General features: G+C 34.7%; 1 protein-coding gene across 2 annotated transcripts in view; it reads right to left on the bottom strand.

Moving 5' to 3' along the window:
* LOC136970638 (collagen alpha-1(IX) chain-like) overlaps positions 1-21,627 on the bottom strand; it is a 41,578-nt gene that overhangs the window by 3,345 nt on the left and 16,606 nt on the right. Inside the window, exons 2-35 of one of the 2 annotated variants that reach the window (XM_067265088.1) lie at positions 16,646-16,873; positions 11,573-11,652; positions 9,504-9,569; positions 9,303-9,438; positions 8,340-8,556; positions 7,179-7,349; positions 6,808-6,879; positions 6,639-6,716; positions 6,447-6,554; positions 6,308-6,361; positions 6,106-6,159; positions 4,036-4,089; positions 3,905-3,961; positions 3,784-3,834; positions 3,654-3,707; positions 3,526-3,579; positions 3,407-3,460; positions 3,272-3,328; positions 3,161-3,205; positions 2,925-2,969; positions 2,800-2,862; positions 2,664-2,717; positions 2,505-2,558; positions 2,384-2,437; positions 2,245-2,298; positions 1,998-2,051; positions 1,869-1,922; positions 1,731-1,775; positions 1,531-1,584; positions 1,005-1,058; positions 688-750; positions 535-606; positions 416-451; positions 278-343 (exon numbers count right to left, since the gene is read on the bottom strand). In XM_067265088.1, the coding sequence (XP_067121189.1) occupies positions 278-343; positions 416-451; positions 535-606; positions 688-750; positions 1,005-1,058; positions 1,531-1,584; positions 1,731-1,775; positions 1,869-1,922; positions 1,998-2,051; positions 2,245-2,298; positions 2,384-2,437; positions 2,505-2,558; positions 2,664-2,717; positions 2,800-2,862; positions 2,925-2,969; positions 3,161-3,205; positions 3,272-3,328; positions 3,407-3,460; positions 3,526-3,579; positions 3,654-3,707; positions 3,784-3,834; positions 3,905-3,961; positions 4,036-4,089; positions 6,106-6,159; positions 6,308-6,361; positions 6,447-6,554; positions 6,639-6,716; positions 6,808-6,879; positions 7,179-7,349; positions 8,340-8,556; positions 9,303-9,438; positions 9,504-9,569; positions 11,573-11,652; positions 16,646-16,671 (2,310 nt within the window). In that variant the 5' untranslated portion in view covers positions 16,672-16,873. Of the gene's footprint in view, positions 1-277; positions 344-415; positions 452-534; positions 607-687; positions 751-1,004; positions 1,059-1,530; positions 1,585-1,730; positions 1,776-1,868; positions 1,923-1,997; positions 2,052-2,244; positions 2,299-2,379; positions 2,438-2,504; positions 2,559-2,663; positions 2,718-2,799; positions 2,863-2,924; positions 2,970-3,160; positions 3,206-3,271; positions 3,329-3,406; positions 3,461-3,525; positions 3,580-3,653; positions 3,708-3,783; positions 3,835-3,904; positions 3,962-4,035; positions 4,090-6,105; positions 6,160-6,307; positions 6,362-6,446; positions 6,555-6,638; positions 6,717-6,807; positions 6,880-7,178; positions 7,350-8,339; positions 8,557-9,302; positions 9,439-9,503; positions 9,570-11,572; positions 11,653-16,645; positions 16,874-21,627 lie in introns of both variants that reach the window. The other variant, XM_067265087.1, reaches the window with a different exon arrangement.

Consider the following 21,627-nt stretch of genomic DNA (forward strand, 5'->3'; position numbering starts at 1 on the left):
CATGGATTAGCCAAAATTTTTTTGAAAATTTCAAAATTTTATATTATTAAATTTACAGTGTTTTTACTGTCAGAAAGACAGGAATTTCGAAAATATTTTGTAAATTAAATGATTAATGAAGCACCTAGCATATTAAGGCTATGTGACTAACCACAATTACACCCATTACAGGGGCGGTCTGACCCTCAAAGGGGTCACCGAGTATGGAGAACGATGCCTCGACTTTTAAATCAATAATTTACATATAAATTATTAAATCAAAATTAATTATTATTACCTGTGGACCACGAAATCCTAAAATACTGTCATCTATTTGATATCCACTATTTACACCACTTTCTCCCTAAAAAATTTGACAACATTGTTAAGACGAATTAAACTTCTCCGACAAAAAACTCATTAGCATAATTTTTACCTTAGGTCCTGGAGGTCCTGGTTCCCCTGGAGGCCCCTAATAAATAATTATATATGCTAACGTTTAGCATCAAAATAATTTAATAGAATATTTATAAATATAACAATCAATAAACTTACTGGAGGTCCTGCGGGTCCTAATAATCCTGGAAGTCCAGGAGGTCCTGGTGGGCCTATAGGTCCTTGAGGCCCCTTAAAATTTTTATTTAAAATTAATATTAATCGTATATATAAATATATATATACGATTAATAGGAATAAAATTTACAGTACCATAGGCCCTACGATGCCTCTAAGTCCATCCGGACCCCTTGGTCCTCGATCACCTTGATCACCCTAAAATAATCCGAATATTTCCAGGATGAATTTTAAGTTCGAAAAAGTGAATATTCGTTTTTCTTTTGGGGTTTTTTGGCGTATTTTATACTTTAAAAGAATATTTAAATTTACGCGCAATTTTAAAATAATTTTCCTGAATTTTAAAGGATTTACCGCATTAAAATTACCTTAAAAATTATTTTACAAGATTTTATTTTTATATTTAAAAATAATAATAATAATTGAAACCGTATTTAAAATTGAATCCTTACTTTTGCTCCTGGTGGTCCAGGAGGTCCCATGGGCCCTATTTGTCCGATTGAACCCTAAACAAAAACAGGAAATGGGCAAATTTCTTCCAGACTTTTTACACACAGAATTAAAAAATAGCCGCGAAAGGAAGGGAAAAAAGAAGTATTTTTTGATGGAGCGAAATCACTAAAGGCGCACATGATTAATGAAAATTTAGACTTTTATGCAAGAAAGCGCGGTCTGTTAATGAAAAGTCCACTTGATAAGAAGAATAATTAGTGGCAAATTTCTGCCTGTTAATCGTCTTCATCTAAGATGAAGGTCATTTAAGTTGTTTTCGCGTCATTAAGGCTTGAATAACGTCTTTGTTTTGGTTATATGTTAATTAAAATACGAATGAATTGGTAGTAAAAACTACGGAATCAATTGACGGTGTGATAAACTTATAAAGCAATTTTATTTTATTTTCAATCTGCCGCCACTTTAAAATCCTTTAAAAAATATATATTTTTATTGTTATGATTAATATTTATTACTAATAATTACAATTTGTCCTTCGGGGCCTCTTGGTCCGACATCTCCTTTTTCACCTTTGGGTCCCTAAAAACGAAATGACGTTTTTTTCTATGGTTAAAAAATTACTCGTTTCATTTTACGCCAAGTAATATTTTATATTACAGCGATATTTTATTTTTCCCAAACAACTTTTTATGTTAATTCTTCCTTGCAAAGTCTGCCTGACGTACCATTGCACCTTCGTCTCCTTGAGGACCAGCAGATCCTGACAGTCCCTGCAACATTAAATCAATTTTATAATTTTTCCTTTTCCTTGTTAAAGATTTCTTTCCGTAATTATTCTTTTTAATTATATTTTATGTACTTACGGGAAGTCCAGGTGGTCCTGGTGGGCCGGGAGGTCCAGGTGATCCAGCTTCGCCCTTTCCGCAACATAAATCAAGGATTAAGATATTTAGATAAGCGATAATTCTGTAAAATATTTGAAATTTATTCACCTTAAAACCATCCCTTCCGGAATCGCCCGGCGGGCCTGGAGGGCCTGGAGGGCCCTGTGGACGAAATCAGCAACAAAAGAAGCTGAAATAATTACGTGACCGGTAAAACCATTCTCATTTTGCGATGTTAGCACCGCATAAGTGAGCATTTATTACTTAATTACAATTATTTACGGATATAATTATCGTGAATCGAAAAAATAATAATAATAATTTTGTGTTTTGAAACACCATTTAGGTTACTTACTGGATCTCCCGCTCTTGCCACGTTTCCTGGTTTACCTGGTTCTCCGGCATCTCCCTAAAAGCATTTTTTTACAATAAAATGTTAAATATTTAATTAACTTATTAATAAAATAAGTTAAAAATTATAAAATTATACTCGCTTTGTCTCCTTTAAATCCAGGAATACCGGGTTTTCCCGTCAAACCTGTCGGGCCCTGTAATATTTAAACCTAAATAGGTATAAGTTGTACATAATTTTCTATAGTATGACGAATAACTCACTGGCAATCCTATAATCCCAGGTTCTCCCCTTAAACCGGGAGCTCCTACGAATCCCTAAATACATAAAGTTAAAGACTTGTAAGAATTTAAACGAATACGGAAGAGATTACGACTTGTACATAAAACTATCACGTAGGCTAATTCTCTTTGTCCACTCACCTGTTCTCCTTTAGCTCCGGGCTCTCCTCTTTTTCCTGGTATACCTCGAGCCCCCTTAAAGTTAAAAAAATTCATATCAGATTTATAATTCGCATGCCAATAAAAACTTAAAGTGTGAATATGTTAAACCGATCACCTTCTGCCCATCCCTTCCTGGTTCTCCGGTTTCTCCTTTATCTCCTACTTCTCCCGCTTCTCCCTTTAAGAAAATCGTATGTAAAAATTTAATAAATTTTGACAACCTTCCCAGTAGCAACTTACTTTGAGGCCTCTCGCTCCCTGTTGACCTTTAGAACCTTTCTCACCCTACAAATGTACAATTTAAAATATACAATTGTCGGGTCAAAGGTCAACGATAAAAAGCAACAATAAAAAAAGAAAGTTTGTACGAATTAAAGAGGTTGTTAAATTCTCGTGAGTTTATTAGTCTTTTAATTACAAAATATGGTTAGTATCCTGCTTAAGAGAGGATATAAAATTATAATTAAACTTTATACCCTAGCTCCTGGTGCTCCTATTGGACCGGGAGGACCCGCAGGACCCTAAATATAATAATTATAATTAAAATAATATCTCGGTATTTAAAAATTACTATATATTTTTTATACCTGATAAGATGGGATGGTGTCGACCCTATTTGAAACACCGTCTCGTCCGGGAGGGCCCTATTTTAAAAAAAAGAAATTAACTGATTTAAAAGCAGTAGAATAATTAAGGCTAAATTAAAAATTAATAATACATACCGGTGGGCCAGGCGGACCTGGCCTACCTGTTGCACCAGGAAATCCTCTTTCGCCCTGTAAGGTGTTAAGAATGAGAATTCGTTGTTAAAATAAAAAACATTCATTAATAAAAAGCTTACCTGCGGTCCTCGTTTACCTAGTATACCAGGTGGGCCTCTTTCACCTGTATCACCCTTTCGAGAACGAGTCAATGATTCAGTCACCGAATTTTAGGCAAGAGGAATCGAGTTACCTCGATAATATTTACCTTTTTCCCGGGATTTCCTTCTTGTCCAGGAGGTCCTTGAGGCCCGGGTGGTCCCTAAAACAAGTCGAATTTTTTAAAGTAAAAATTGAAAAAACTCTTCTTCCAATTTTGTTTAATTAAAATTGCTTACTGGAATTCCAGGTAAACCATCTCTTCCAGGTGGTCCTGGTGGACCGCTTCCCTAAAAGAAATCGGATTAAAATTAGACTTTAGAGCGAAGTCAAGGGTTAATGTCGAAAATTTTAGCTTACATCAATCCCATTTGAAGAGCCTGGAGGTCCCGGTGGCCCTATTAATCCCGGAGGACCCTTAATAAAAAATAATATTTGCTTACATCCTTCTACACAAATATAAATACATTTTAACTTAAAATATGAATTACCTGCGATCCTGGTGTACCTATTGGGCCAATATCACCTTTCTCACCTTTTATTCCCTACATTTAGGATAATTATTTGCATAAAGAATGATAAAAATCTTCCATTTAACTTATGGCTATATTTAGTAAACTACCTTAAGGGAAGATTATAATTATTGAGCTAGAATTACGAGTATCTAAGGGCATTCTAGTTATAAATTCAAAAATATAGTGGCATATACTTATTAAAGGAGGAAAATTTTATGTATCACTGTCAAGAATGGTAATCGTTTTATGGTGATGACAAACCAGTGACAGTTTATTGACACAAGAGCCCGAGTTACAAGCGAAAAAAAATCTATATATATATTTTTTTTAAATCAAACAAAATGAATAAAATTTAATGTGTTACATTTGTACAAGGAAAATTTATTTAATTCAATGATAAAAAATACAATTTTTTATTGTTGTAAACTCAAGTTTACTTTCCCGGCTGTTATATAACAATATAAGTATGGCAAGAGGTTAACAAATGAGCCGCAGATTTTTACATTTTTGGACACAGGGGACCTTGAAACGTCGGGAAATGCAAACAAATTTGTTTCCCCTCCTGTATATATGGTTTTATCTGCATGTATTTTCTGTGTATGAGGGGCACGATTTTGTTCAGCCAATTTGAAACTTAATAATTCCTGTGCTTTTTGTCGAAAATTTCTGAAGTTTTGCACGGAGGTTTGTGTGTTATGGAATAATGTTTTTAGAAATTTTCAGAAAAATCGGACCATCAGTTCGGGAGTTATGGCTCCCAGCCCCTTAATATCGCCCGAACCAATCCGAATACATAAGGTAATGGTAATTTTATTTTCATCCCAATTATTAGGGAAGAAAACAAATAAAGAACGAGAGAAAGTTCCAGCAACAACGTTGCCAACTTTTTAAACCACAATTAATGATTTTACGTATAAAATTAAACTTTTTTTAAACTTAAAAACATTTTTAAAATCTCTATACAAATAGAAAAATCCCTTTTTTTTTATCGGATTCTTCTTTAAATATATATATATTTTAAAAATTAAAACAGAATAAAATATTGTACGCGTGCTGTTTTCTCGGATCCATCGTTAAATTATCTGATGCGAAACAAATTTGACGTCCTCGTGACCCGTTCCTTAATCTGCCCTCTAATTCCCAGTTATGGTTAGAAGTGTTATGAGGTGTGCAACTACCCTGCAGCCATTTAATTCGTTGTACAATTTCCACTACTCGCTGATTATTGGGCGAAACAAATTGTACTCCTCGAATGTAATAATTCAAAGAAAATTGAATATTATTCTCGTTTTCGATATTAAAAATGACTATAATTACAGCATCGAAAAACTATTCTTAAAATGTGTATATCGAATTTGTTATAAATGACAATTTAAGTGGTTTAAAATCGTTTTTAAAAAGCTGGCAACGGTTTTGCTAGACTTTCCTGGCATTTTATATTTATTTTCATTCCTAATAATTGCTACCTTTACTTTTAAGTCTTCGAATTGGTTTGGGAGATATTGAGGGGTTGGGAGCCATAACTCCCGAATCGATGGTCCGATTTTCCTGAAAATTTCCAGAAACGTTATCTCCTAATACACAAACCTCCCTGCAAAATTTTAGTAATTTTCGACAAAAGGCACAGGAGTTATTAAACTTCAAATTAGGCAAAGAAAATCGTGCCCCCCACACACACTGACATCCATACATATAGAAAAGTCCCCTAATTTGTTTTGCATTTCTCGACGTTTCGAGATCTATCGAGTTCAGAAATGGAAAAACCTTGGGGGTCCTTTTCTGAGCCATCGCCACACTTTCCTTCTGTTATACATAACAGCCAAAAAGTAGTTGGAAAAAGATTCAGTCCACACTGTTGGAGAAATCTAAAATTTCTGAAAATATATTATTTGAATAATGAACGTAACATTGTTAATAAAATATAATAACATTAAAGCAGATAATAACTATAATAAAACCCTTAAAGAGAGGACCCATCAAGTCATTATCTTCAGAAGGAGTTCAAGCTTTAAGTAAATAAAATGATTTAGGTGTGTCTTTACTTACGGGTGGTCCAGGAGTTCCAGGTAAACCGTTCTCTCCTCTTTGACCCGGAGGACCCTATTAACAAATATAAATATCAAAGAATCTTCTAAAAGCTTCTAATTATCTAATAATATGAATAATGATAATATTAACTCAATAAAAGGGAAGGAAGAAAAAGGGTGCGATTTAATTGATGTACGAGTAAGTTTATTAATAAAAGTACCGGTAGTCCAAGAGCTCCAGGAGGTCCTTCTGGTCCCGGCGGGCCTGCTAAACCCTAAATTTAACAAATATATTATCACAAAATGTTTATAAATATTAATGAAAACGAGTTATAAACCTAATATTCCGTATTTACTTACCGGCACACCACGTGTTCCAGGTTCACCCTTCTGTCCTTGTGTTCCTGGATAGCCCGGAAATCCTGTTTCTCCTGCTGGTCCTGGAGGACCAGGAGGACCGGCAGGACCCTATTTTACAGTTTCGAGTTTAAGATTTTTTTTATTTTTTCACTTCAAAAGTGTTTTTATATATTTTTGTAACCAAACTCTTACTTGAGTGCCATTGAATCCCGGTGCTCCAGCGGGACATATTTGACACTTCTGTTCTTCAGCCGGTCTAGCTTTGAGGGGCTAAAAATGTGTTTAATTTATTTTTTTTTTTTTTTTTGTAGACGAGGGTCCTAAAATACTTAAATTTACATTTATAAATGTATAGTTATACCTGCAATTCATTACAAGTCTCTCTTTCCGGTCTCGTTGGATCGCAGTTCATCACTAACCATTGCAAATCGATCTAATACGAAGAATTCGAGCCATTAATTATGCTAAATTAAGCATTTTTAAGTTCGTAAACCATAAAATAAAGAAATTATGTGGTAAATTTATTAAAATAATCGGCGATTAGGGAGAAATTCGTGTTTTAAAAATCCCTTTCCCGGTAAAAACTAAAAAACTAAGTGAATGATTGATAGACAACATTATAAGTTATATTTATCCATATAATAAATTGGAAATTGCATTCTTCTATTATTATTATTAGCCATTATGGAAGAAAGAAAGCGGGGAATTTACGAAATTATTAAACGTACTTACAGCAACGGTAACGTCGCTTGGAATATATTTGGCAATCATGATGTTACCATTGACATCAATGGGCCCTCGTGGATCTAATGGTAAAGTCGACTGACGTATACAATCTATATACAAAGTCACTCGATCCTGATAAACGCTCAGATCTAATTTGTGCCATCCTTTATCTTTAATCTATAAACATTATGTGGGATGTAACTACTTACACTCAAATTAAAATATTTTAAGAATAAAATTATGCATATAAATTACACTTAATATAACAAGGTCATTCTAGAACTAGTTAATTGTTTACTGTTCTTAATAGTATTTAAAGTATACTCTAGAAAAATCAAGTGTTTTTCTCAGACTAAACAGCGGACATATTTACACTTTTTTATAAAAAAATGATTGCTAAACATTTACACATTCGGCCTTAGAAAATCTTCTGTTTCCTTTATACGGTAAAGTCTCGATTATCCGGTCGCGACTATCATTTTTTGCCTTTTTGATGAACTGCTGTCGATCGACTGTTTAACAGTAATGCTCACCCTCTCTAAACAGCGTAACCCGTATTTGTTCGCATACAATTACACGGAGACACGTTTCTATGCGCTTACGTTCTCCACACTCGCACTTTCCCTATACACGGCTGCAAATAAATAAATGGAAGCTTTACAAGATTTAATTTCATTGTCGAGCCTATCTAGCGATCTATTTTCAAATATAACTCGGGTGTAACACGAGCCGTAGATTTATCCAGATATTTCTCGACCCACACCCTCCGGTATAGGCCGGATAATCGAGACTCCACTACAATAAATAGGAAAGAAAACGAAGACGAGTAATTTGATAAGAGAATTACGAATCTAGAATGATCCGTGATCCTTTAAACAATTATCCAAAGTGCACGCACCTGAAAAACCGGACAATGGTTTAACAGGTAACACCTGCACTTTCTTACAATTATTTTATAACTGAATGAAAAGGGTTACAATCACGTTATAGTGGAAACAATTAACTCGAGAACTTCTATCACGTCCGGTGTCGAAGCAGCTGTCTTTTACTTTTGTTTTCTCACAAATATCATTTGTAAAATGACCTTCGCTTCGTATAAACCGAGCTCAGCTGATACCGCATTTTAAATTATCTGCGGAGAAAATAAATAAATAAATGAATACTTACCGACACTCCGGAAAATCGGGTAGTTTGTAGCTTGCCTTCGAAGTCTAGAATGCTCAAATCTATGTGTTCTTTTCTAGGATTTATAGAAATTTCGAACTGTTGCTTCCCTAGGAGATCATTGATGCGTATCAGGGACCACGGTTCCTTTCTGCCGTTTCTTTTCCGAAAAGTTGAAAGAAAAGAGAACTCTTCCGGTAGTCCCAGAGGGAATATAGATCTAGGAAAAGGGATATTTACTTAACAAGCTAGGTTACAAAGATTAATTTCCCTAATTAGAATTAGAAATAGACCGTATTAATCAACCGTCTGGAAGTCAGACAGTCGACAAAAATCTACTAAATCACGCCATTAGAAAATACCAGATGTGTTTAAAAGATTGTTTTTGCTTATTTAAGTAACTAAAATTAACTCGATAGAATGCTAAGTATTAAATCTGTCGACTAGATAATAGGGAAAAATACTCTTCTCTACCAATCAGTTGTCGTTTCCGATAGATGCTAACCTGGTAGGTGAGGTAAGATGGCTTTTTTTACTTTCCCTCTGTTCTAGTTTAACGGAGGGGTGGTATGGAGATCGGTCGAAACAGCGGACGGCAAGGTTTTTACACGCAAATACTCGAAAATGCAAAAAAGTATTTGGGATTTTTTCTTGTATATATGGATTTAGTGTCGAGTTTTTCGTCCTCTTTCAAGCTTAATAAATCCTGCGCATTTGGTCGAAAACTTCTGAAATTTTGCAGAGAGATTTGAGTTTTAGGAGGCAATGTTTCTAGAAATTTTCATGAAAATCGGACCAGATATAGTCCCACCCCCTTAATATCTCCTGGACCAATCCGAAGACTTAAAAAATCATGAGCAATTATTAGGGATGAAAAGAAATAAAGAATGCCGGGAAAGTCTAGAAACAACGTTGCCAGTTCTTTTTAATATAGTCCATCGACCGCTGTTTCTAATAGATACTAACCTGGTGGGTAAGGTAAGATCGGCTTTTTTAGATAGTCTGTAGGCAGTTTGCATAGTATCAGACCCCTTAACTTTCTTAACACCGACGAATTCTCTTCGTTTCTCGTCCAACCCGTAAGTTCGAATAAAATCGAAACCTGTAAATTGTAAATTCGTTTTTAAATGAAAGGCGAAAGTGAACAGAAAAAATGGCAAAAATTACCTGGTAGATCATCCTGTCCCGGTTTGAGTTCCGGACAGATATCGCTAGTTATTTCGTTAAAATTCTCTAAATAACCATTAAAAAGTAGAATCAATTATTAAATTTCCGGTTAAAATTCTATTTTAAGAAATAAATAACATATTTATAACTATAGATATCGTTGTGACAAATAACATTAATAAAATAATTCAGTCGGAACGAAATCAGAAACCGTGTCAAAGTTTCGACAAGTGAGTGGTCTTCTCGGATTTCTTACATCTGACCACTTTGTTTTGGGCGTTAACGGGAATTCCAAATATTCACAATCTTTATTACCAATGCCAAAACGTCATTCTTTAAGTCACGTTTCGAACAACGACAGCGTTATTCACTGGTCATTCGAAGGGCATAACATTGATTACTTTAACAGAGTTTACATTGAGGTTTATTACGTCTCCGGAAGTTATTCGCTCCACTCCAGATGGCAGCACTCGGTGACACATGCCACCCGACCGCGCCATTTCGGACCCCCCGAAACCAGCCATTAATCGGCGCAAAATTCCCTCAAGTGTCGTAAAGGCTACCGAATTTTTCGTCGTAGTTCTTTTCAAATTGTTTAGGGATTTTTACAAATTTGAAAAAAAGGAATTTAAGTTTGACCTCGGGCGAAAGGTTCAAGTCCGATTAGTTGTAGAATGGGTTTTTCAGTAGGAAAAAAGCAACTTGGAATCGACTCGAGCATTCCGAAAAGATTTTGCATGCCAACTCGATCCCCGCTTCGGTTTAAAAAAATAAAGTATATAAATCTTATATCGTCATAAATTAAATCTCGGAAAAACATCCATAAATTAAGCCAAAAAAGGCTCTAAATGAAGATTTTCGGCGACGTTTTCCTCGTTAAAGTGAATTTCCGAATGACCGCTAACCACACGCACCAGGTTTTAATATTAAATTATATATTTGCTAGTAGTCTCCCCGCCAAATTTGGTAGGTTATAGGGGTATTATTATTATATTTTTGCGTCAGCAAATTGCTTTCCCTCTAAAAATGGGACATCAATTGACACGAACGTTCCTAGAATACGTTCTATGGCACATCAATAACAATTCATTTAGCTTACTAAAACACACAATAAGTTTAGTAAATGAATAATAATGGAGGCCGGCGATACAAAGACAAAGGAGACATTCCAAAGAGGAAGAATCTATCGAGTGAAGATGTAAATATTGTGACTGATGTCTCTGAGAACAAAGAAATGGTTCTATAAAGTCGATTAAGTGCCATGTCCTCTTACATTTGGGTCATCATCTTCTTGCCTCGGTTCCTACCTGCCATTTTCTATTGTTTCCTCTATATAAAAAAGAGGAAACAATGGAAAAAACGACCATGTTATCTCCCTAAACAACCCTATTTTAATAGGAGAATAAAAAGATCTTTTTACAAGATTTTCCATTCGTTGTAGGGATCAAAAAGTCAAGGATAAAAAGCCTAATTTCAGGTATAGTTGGCAGAAGGGATATTTAATATTAAATTCCTGACTTGTGACAAACTTCTCTTACGTCAGCAACGAACAAATTGCGGTGTTGTGTAGGTTCAAGGTTGGTTTAAACAGATACCAAGGAGTGGATCGATCGTAGCTTACGAACTTTATTCGTTCCCAGAATAGCTTTATGATGAAAATAAGAAGAAGAAACACGTCTTTTTTTCGACCAATGAGATATCATGTTATAAGGATTTTTAGTAAACGTTGACACTCGACAAAAATTCCCTTCCATCTTTAAACACGAATTCCGGCAACGTGCGTGCAGGAGTTACTTAAATTAGATGTCAACTGTGTAATTGAGAAGGTCGAAGATTTCTATTGTAAAATAGTCGATTAAATAACACAAGAAATGTAGGTTATATACTTCTAAATTTTTCAATTAAATCTCCCACCGTTACTCCCTCTTCACGCTAATTAAATAGAAAAATAGATTTTTCTAGTATTTAATTGAAATTATTTTTTCTAGAATAGTGTTTTGTATAAAAAGGCACGCCTTAAAATAACATAAAACAGTATAAAAATATAAAAATAAGCAGTGTTTACTTACGTGCGGTGCTTAACTGTAACGTAAGAAAGCCTACCACCAGGCCTAAGATGCTCCTTATCCTGTATACGGGACGGCTCGGCCTAGTAATAAATTAATAAAAACGTCTGTTAAATGTTAACACGTGTCTTTCGTGCGGAAAAAAGACAGATGAGAGTATGCAAAATTTCGGTTTGACGACCTTTACCAGTGTATTTACATACAGAGAAAGTCGGGTGTATGTTACAGAATCGGATTCTCCCCAAGGAGGAGGGTAGAATATAAGATTTAAAAAGGGATTTTACCCGCTTAAAAAGAAAATACCCTCCGTTCATCTCGCCATTATTCGATGGCAGAATAAATTGTGATTTAGAATCAAACGTTATCACATAACAGCAACGTTTAACAGCACGTGTCTCGAAAGAAAATTACGACAACCATAAAACATTACTTTTTATGGCTATTTTTTTATTTATTTTGTCGATATAGGATAATGACATCCGGGCATAGAAAGAGATGCAATTGGGACGACATACCACATCACTTTCTTTGTCGTGCACTTGCCTCCGACCAGCGAAATAATAAAAAAATAAATATATAAAGAAAGCCATAAGGAAACACAAGACGGAATTCATGAGATTAATCAGTAAATTGGTGGTTGCACACACGTTTAATATTACATCAACCCCTTCTCCACGATAAAGTTCTCTTGATCTTTGACTAGATATGGCCCTAGTCTATTGGACAAAGTACTTTTTCCTCGAATTGTTTATATTACAATTTTATTTTTTTATTTTTAAATATAATTTTTATCTGTTGTGACGACTTTTCGGCACACCCACGTTGTCTGCTTGCGTAATTTTTGCGCGTGTTTTTTATGTTTTCGGCCCTGTACGTTAGAGAAAAGTTAATGAAAATCAACAGGTGTGTCCACGGGGGTTCAACGGGGACACACTGCAATCTGCGAAGAGTTGTGTGACGTTTCCTCTAACCCACTTTTGTTAAGAAATTCTGATGAGTAACACTTCCGGCGACGAAAATAAAATTGTTTTCGGTAGTCAGAGCGGTACCTTTGATTATTATTTTGGCAACATTTTAGATTGAATCACCATTTATTTAAAATTTTCGCTCGACTAGCCTCCTCCTCGGAGGGGGTGATCGAAGCGATTAAAATCCTCTCGCGCATCTTTACGATTTGTTATTTTAAGATCAAATTCGGGTAGTGTCGAGCGTTGGGGATCAGTTAACAGAACGTGCTGAATCTTTTTAATCTCCCTTTTACTTTTACTTCTGTTCGTGTTGATATAAATCCGTTAAACACACCTCGCCTACCCAAAAAAGAGTTTAAAAAAGAGAAAATTGGAATTTATACGCTACTTGAAACTAATCTTTTAAACTCCTCGTTAAAACTACTTTCTAAAGATGATGCTACTACGTTGAAAACAGTGGACGAAGAATAATAGTGAGATACGTAAAGAGAAGAGGACGATAAGGATGAGGAAGAGGAGGAGTCCTTTAGAATGTTATTTATAATCACTGTGTGATTGACAAGAAGTATCCGTCTAGAAAAGCGAGCTTCTCAGTCGAATGTATCATAAAAATAAAATGGAAGAGGAGGAATTACTCGTTCTTCGCCGTTTGTAGGCTATTAAGTAGTAATTATTGTCGTACTGTCAACTAGGTTGGCGGCTCGGAGACGTCGCGGAGGAACTTCGGAGAGTGGGAATTCACGTGTCAAGGTCACTAAGCCATATACAAGTATGGTACAATAGTCGTCGATAGCTTTTTCTGTCACATTTAATTCACCAATTATTAACAAACGGGGGCGTCAAGTCATTGTTCATATCCTTTTTACGGATAAACAGTTTGTTACGGGCCTACTAAACACCTCCGCGCATTTAATTCTACTTAACAGTTTGAATTAATTCTATTGGCTTTTCTTCTCTGCCTTCCACCTTATCCTTTCGGGTGCCGGTAACTTTCTCGATGGATTAAATATTGCCCAAAATGTCGTTACTGTACGTGACAGAATGAATTATATCTTTAAACAAACTGGTCAAAAGGGCTACGAATCGAGACTCGAGTAACTGGTTTGAAAGGGACACGACGAAAATTTCTTGTCGATTTTTCCAGTGGGAGGAAAATTTAAGCACTATTAATTAAAAAATAGCAGCGAACAAAGTTAATTTGCACGTCTGAAGCATCTTCGTTTAGGAGGGTGTTTCGGTTGATTTGTACGACCTCCTTTCGACCACGCAACTAATTAGAGCATTGGAACAAGAAGAAATTTCGTCTTTGGCCTATATCGGTCTCCGTTTTGACCTTAAAATAAATAAAAACATCAATAAAACAGCGTAATAAAAGCCTCTCCCAACAATACAAGGATGGGAATTTATAGGAAAATCCATTGTGAGGTAACAACACCCTCGTAACACTGGGTTAAAAAAGTAAATAAAAAAAATTTAAATGATCCCTTATTTAAAACCGAAAGTGGGACAAAAGTTTAAAAGACTGGCAGTAATCCAGTGTTTATCCTCACAACGGGAGACTATTAAACTGTAGGGAAGGAGACGAGCCATTTGGTTATCTACTGTTTCACCAATACCTCATTAGTCTGGAAGGAGGAGGAGGAGAGAAATTACTGTTTACATAACTTGTTAATTCTATTGGAGCGAGACAAATTTCTATAGGAAGAGAAAGAATCTCGAGCGTAGAAAACAAAATAGAACTCGACGAAAATAGGAATATTTGTAGACGATTTCGCATTCCTCTCCCCTTGTTGATATTGAAGAGATCGCTCGGGTCAGACAAACACACGGATGCCGAGAAAAATCTATTTACAAAAGAATCATCAAGAAATTCACGGAAGACGTCAAAGCAAATGTTTTCCATATGCGGAGATTGTCGCGCATAAAAATGATAGAAGCCATTAATCACAAGAACGCCTTGTGTAAACTGTGTTTTGACAGGAACCGTTTTAATATTCATAAATATTAATTCTTCTAGAATTTGGACCGTCCGCTTCTACGACAGTATAAATAATTTTAAAACGGCAATTTAAACACTCCGACGCAAAATCCTTGAAAGGATCAAAAGTTGGTGCTACCGTAAACATGTGTGGGTTCTGTGTTTAAAATCGCAGATCGATCACTGTCACTTAATAAAAAATATATATATCATGTTTATTCATTCATTAATTACCCGATAAAGAGTAAAGAAAACACAAAGGCTAGCAACAAGATTTAAGATCGGACGAAAGGGTGAAGATGACACACAATGCGATTCTGGGCGCTGCGGATGTCGTCAATGACGAAAAAATAACAATTAAAAGCACTTCTCGCACTTCCTACATAAAGGAAATGTCATTTTTTCGAAAAAATCTTAAGAACAAAATTGGTTAATAGAGGTTCGTTTATCAACATCCTGTCAATTAAGCTGTCCCGGTGTCCCCCAGAAAAGACCAGATTTGTGTTATCCACTAACATTACGCCGATAGAAGGCGAATTTATATTGTGACGCATATTTCATTGTAAAATTCTTTCGTTTTCGTTAAGCTTAGCATCGTTTTTTACACAGAAACGGGGAGGAGAACGGATAAGGGGAGGACAGAAATCTGTTGTATCTCCGCTGTTATCTGTCTGATTTGATCGAGAATCGAATTGCAAATATTTACAAAGGTACACGTTCAATGTGCAAAATTCATCCGGGTTTCGACATACCAATGCATAATAAAATCGTATACAAATTTTGATGAAATCTATCTCGACGTTAATAACTAAACTTTCGAAGTAATTGAAGTTGTTACGTATGGAGGGGGAAGTGCTGATTGGTGCATACGCACATACATGTAATTTACCTTTCCCCCCGTATTTTTTAATTAATGAAGTGTGGGTAAAGGATGCGAAAGTCTGTGCTTGCCAATGACGTAAGACGGTAGATCCGATGTGTTGACCCTCTATCACGTAAACGTGCTTCTTGTTAGCGTGGGGAGAATCAAAACGTGAGATAGGAGGTGGCAAAAATTATCTGCCACCGACCAATTTTTTGCGAATTTAAATTTATTAGTTTATACCGACCCTCTTTAAGAATTTCTCTATTAAAATCTTGACAGAATTAAAAATTAAAAAAAGAGTGAAGGGGGTTCAATTTTGTAAAGAGGGGGAAAATATGTATATATTCTTAGTGTCATTTTATCACAAAATTAAAAAAAATCCCCTCTAAATAAGGAAATAACATTGAACTGTCAGAATGTATCCTCCAGGGATATACTTCAAAGTGTGAAGGAATTAATATAATTGCCCTTTTAAAACTGCTTCAGCTACAATTTATAAAATTTAAAAGTAATATAATTAAGAATAATTGGTTAATAAGTCGTTACTTTAATGTATTTTACCTTAAAAACGAATCTATTTTCAAGAATTCCTAATATTTAATCAATGGTAACACTGGTGAACTTCCGATAATATCATGTAAAATAGAAAATATGTGTTTTAAAAATAGAAATGATATCATCGAATTCCACTCGAAAGCGCACCCATCAACCTCTTTTTTCTCTCTCCCGCTCTTTCCCCCTTCTATCCTTATAAAACACACGTCATAAGAATAAATACCGTGCCCCCCTCAAAAAATCGATTATCTTAAGTATTATCCGGTTGGATCCACTCCAAATTATCACTCGGTAAGATAATACGTGGAGGTGTATAATCGAAAAGAAGAGCGAACGAGAGGAAGTGGCATAGAAAAATATCAGGTGTCATCAAACAATGCAGATAACACAAGAGACGAATTATTTACACCGAGGTAAGGGTCAATATACCGTCTTTTCTCCAAGCTACGACCGATATCAGGTTTACAACTTTACGAAAATCACATCCGCGTTAACGAAATTTAACCCCAACTTTCACTTTCTTCACCCCTTAAAACCCCTTTAAAGTTACATAAACTATTAATATTTCCCCGCCTACTTAACTCTTTACCAGGGGGTTATTATTTAAAAAATTAATAATAATAAATTACTTTTTAATTTAAACGGGAGCCAGCTGTATTAACAGGTGGATACAGATTTATGTATATATTTATATAAATAGCAATACTTACCGCCTCTCCCCGCGCTTCTCACTCATGTATCCTAGGCTCTTAACCCAACCACCATGATATGATGAATGGCAACACTTAAATCCACCACGTGCACTCTAATCTGGTCCTGCTTCATCCACAGTTGGCTGATACTGACGCCACGTGGCCGTTGCTAGTTCTGGCTCACTCCTTATGTTGCGTCGAAGGCCTGATTCATGACTGCAAAGTTCCCGTTGGCTGTCTGTCTGTCTGCATATACACAACCGTACATAAATACGTACTCTTGACATATTTTCAAATTACCCATTTATTTATTTTTTTTTTACTTTAATTTTTTAATAACTACACCTACTTTCACCTGTGAATGGGGTGTCAACAGAGGAAAACACGACAAAAAAAATTTTAAATAAAAATTAATTATTTGGCGCTAGACGTGAGATTTTTCTTAATTAAAATGCATCTTACGTAAGTGTTACGCGCTTTAGTTTATATGTATATATATAAACATTTTTTAATTATTTAAACAGCGTAAAATTTTCTGAACTTTAAGACTTTCTTACGGCATTTTTTAGGAGTTAATTGTGCCAAAAAATTAATTTTAAGTCTATTTTTTTCTAATTCGGTTAATAAAATTTTAAAAAATAGGCATTAATATCGGGGTATGAATATTAATCAGGCCCTAAAACTGTATGTCTAATACAGTAAACAAACTTTACAATAAGGATTCGCGCTTTTAAATACTGTGTATTTATTATTGATGTGGAAAGAAGGGCCCTCTAGGCCTTCGCATCAATATTAATATGTTTAGAGGGACGAAGGGCCTTCTTTCCCAACAAACTGTTATTATTTAGGGCCTCGGTAAATCTAAATCCAGCCCCGATCGATACATAAAAAATGGGTTGTATAGTGCATTGTTTTAAGAAGGTTGTATCCAAATTTACACTTAATTTATTGTAAAAATGCTTCTGAACATTGAAAAAAAATCGAATATTTCTAAAAATTACAGAAAAAACAACGTTTAACCGATAAAATTTTAAAAAATTTTGATAAATAAATAAATTAGCATTAAAATTCAATTAAAATTCTCTTCTGTACGTAAAATTATACGCACGCATCCGTTTAAAAAATTCATTTATTACACATTCAATTAATTATTTAATTATATAAAAAAGAAATGAATTTTAATTTACAATTTAATTACAAATTTTAAGTATCTGCAACGACAATTACTCAGTATATTAACCTTACACATTAAGTATTGGGTTACTCTAAATATCTACCCTTAAAATTTATTTTTAACAACAATATTTAGAAATTTAATTAGAGTTTCGAGAGCAAGAATTAATTGTGAAAATGTATATATTTTTTTAATTATTTTTTATGGCATGTGTGATGTTAATAATAAAAAGTCATTTAATTAACAAAGTCAAACTTTTCTTTAAGTGGGGTGCAACTTTTCAGTCGTATTTTCTAACTGGGCTTGTCCTAATTCATTAATGTCTCTGGCACACCATGGTATGCAAGTTCAAAGTTAGGTCTCGCTCCTCTACCATTATTTTACTAAGCTTAATGACTCACACTTAACTCTTTGAATGAAAAAAAGGAAAGAAAAAAGGAATTAGTGGATAGAAAACGAGGACTTTTTTAAGCGAAAAATTATCGATTATTCTATGGAATAATATAGTGTAGAGGGGATAGGGTTTTAAATATCTTGGAGAAATGCAAATAAGTAAACATTGATAAGGTCCACTTAGTCAATACATGGTTATCGTATGGTAGTGAGAGTTGTGTTTACATAAGCTGTGACATACGGGGGTTTTTGTGTCGCATGCCACGCTCTAACAACCGAATAAAGTATTGTCCTAGTGACTTTGAAGCTTTACAAAGCCCTCAGTCAAGTTTGTCCTCAGAATTTCGAGTGCAAATGTACTAAGATTGGTGAGTTTTAAGTAAAAATAAACAAATATATTTACATTTTCTTCTGGTATTTTTAGAAATGAAGATTTTTTATATATTTTTTCCTCTTCCTTACTTTTTAATGGATGATTTCACGAATGTTTGGCGATAAGATAAGAAAGAGTATGTTATACGCAACTTTTACCGCATTATATACGTAACCGGCGTCATTTTTGCGTGTTAAACTTTATTAAAATTGTAGTAAATGTATAGAAATTTAAATTTCCGTAAAGGAAAATTTACGTTTAAGAAGGATTTGCGGAGGTAGAAAGCGCGGATGCGAAGGATCGTACCGATAGTGGAAGAGATGCTGGGGAGGATTTCGAAGGATTTTACAAGATAAATTACGATGCTAAAGGTACAAATAAGTACACGGATCGGTACTTGACCCGAGATATTTTACAGGAAGTGTCGCTACGTCACGAGAATCCTAACGACATTTTCCCTAAATTAAAGGCGTGGCCAACGGACTAAGCACTTTTCCGGGAAAGGTGACCTTAGATGTTGAAGAAGTAAATTTTCTAAAATGGTTTTCTTTAAACCAATAAACTTATTTATTGGACGATTATCCTCTTTAGTTATATGCACTATCCGTGACTAAAATATCTTTTTTTTTCAAATAAAAAATTATCGATAGATCGAAGGAGGAAAAGAAATCTTTTAAGCAAGATTAGAAAATACAACCCTCTCTATACGATAACATAGACAAACAGTAGAAAAAAACCTGCAGGTGGATAAAGCGAGAGGCCTTACTCCCTGTTGAAAAACTAGTCGAAATGATACGAAGAAGAAGACGAAAAAAACCTTTTAAGAGTGGCATAAAAAGTGTTGACAAGTCGAATTTCGTTTTCTGATCGGCTCGAAATCCTCCTCCTCGTCAACACATGTCGACCTCATACACGTGACCGGGTGAACTTTGACCCGAATGATAATTTTCTAACATTAAATTCCACGAGACGGTACGTCACTCGAATCTCTGGAGCATCCACAGAAAGAAGATTGGCTCACTCATCCGTGAGTCAAACGGAAATGCCACATTTTATTTTTGAAAATAATTTATATCAGGTAATAAAGAATTAGGTCAATTAATTCAAAATCTAAGCTTGCAACTTGCAAACACCTTGACCTAGACTGGACACGAGAGTGTGTAACTCCTACGCCCTTTAGTAAAATCTCGGCATAGAGTCGACAAATGGCTACCGTCTGCATCCTACTTTGAACATTAAAAAGCTAGATAATCTACTCACGATTTCGTTTCTTCCTGCCAGAATTTCGTATTAAATTATTAAAGAACAAAAACGTCAGCCGCCATTATCGCGTGTTCTTATCGCTCGGACACGATGCCCATTAGGAAATTAGTGCAGAAATGTTTTTTATCTAATGGCGGTACTTTTGCATGAATTAATTAATGTATTAAAATATACTTTAATTTATCAGATTTTTACGCTTCCTTATTCGAAATTCTTCTCGTATTTCCCCCCTAAATATAGATTTAAATTAAAAATTCTTTCGACGTGATTCTAAACAATACCTTATTTTCTATACGAGGTTAACTAATTAAAAGTATCGTTTTTATCTTAAAAATCAAACACGCAAGTAGTTAAAATTAATCTCGTATAACATTATAAAAGAATTGATATCAGATATAAGTACTAAACAACGTTATAATTCCGAAAAAAATGGCTACGCAAGGTCGAGATAAGGAGTACTCTTTGCAAACAAAGTAGGGAGTGACAGACAGACTTCTCCCGATTTTCAAAGTCGACTTCTCAATGATACCTTAACTTAAATGGCGGGCGTGATACAACCATCACGCGAGAGTCACGAAAGGAAACGTGATTGATATTCGCGTCACGATTCTCACGCTAAAGGACTTTCGTGTACCTCGTGAACTAAGCTAAATAATTGTGAAGTGTGTTTGGCTTTCTACGACCGATAAAGTATGTGATTAAACAATGATTTACTACCTGTCCGCTTCCGGACTTTCCAAATATAGTTCGAAAATATCTTCATTTTCTTATTTAAATATCTAGTTTCTGAATAAAAAGAAGAAAAAAAAGGGTGAAAGACCGCCAGTTATTCTCATTCTCATCGTTATTTAAGGGTTAGTTTTTATGTTAACTGCCAACCTGCATACAGTAGTTTCTACTGGAGAGAGATATACTGGTTTAGAGTACTTCACGGCAATATCTTAATTAAAAATTGCTTAAATCTACTTTGGTACGGTGTGATCTTGGCTTCTAACGTTAACTCCTTCGATAGTTAATCCTTGAAGCTATTTATCCAGTGTATTTTAGAAGCAGGATATAAATTTAGTTATAAGAGTATTAAAGCAAGAATTTAGGTCGAAAATAGTACAAATCTTATCCTTAATTAAGGCTTATGTTTTGGCATAGCTTTAATTAACACTCGAATAAATTTAGAACGAGGGTGGATACACATTTCTAGTAGTCGTTTCTTCTTGAAAATGGGTTTAAAAAGTTATTTCCTAGTTTATGGAATGTTTTATCACCAGGTGTAGTTGAGGAAGATTTCTAAAACGAGCCGCTATCCATTATGTAAGTTTGAATAAACTCGAACTTGTTTCGGTGGACAAAAGGTAGGAAAGTAGGGAAATGGTGCTGTAAAATGGTTTATTTGCCGTTCCTCTTATACCCAAGCTTGTAAATGTGCCATCTACTCAATGCCATAAGTTCTAAAAATGACGATAAGCCAAGTCAGTAACCTTAAAAAAATTAATTTTTATTTTATTCTTGGTTGGATGAAGATGCTTAATGTCGAGTTTTCGAATGGAAACATCGTATGGAAGTTTTGTTTACAAAGGATAAGTTTAACGAGAAAACAAAATATTATTTTTGGCCCTCAAGTTGGGGTCATTTGGATGCCACTCAATTGAATACGAGATCCTGAATTTGTCTAGGCGAGCTACCAACTTACAAGGTTTATGCTATTGTTTTATAACGTTAAACATTATAAATACTTCAAACAGCACTTATTTATAGTTAAATTATCAAGGAAAAAATAAGTTATTTATTGTTGGAACGGTT

Source organism: Centruroides vittatus, unplaced genomic scaffold, assembly GCF_030686945.1.
Source record: "Centruroides vittatus isolate TY-2023 unplaced genomic scaffold, ASM3068694v2 contig_2073, whole genome shotgun sequence".
NCBI lineage: Eukaryota > Metazoa > Arthropoda > Arachnida > Scorpiones > Buthidae > Centruroides > Centruroides vittatus.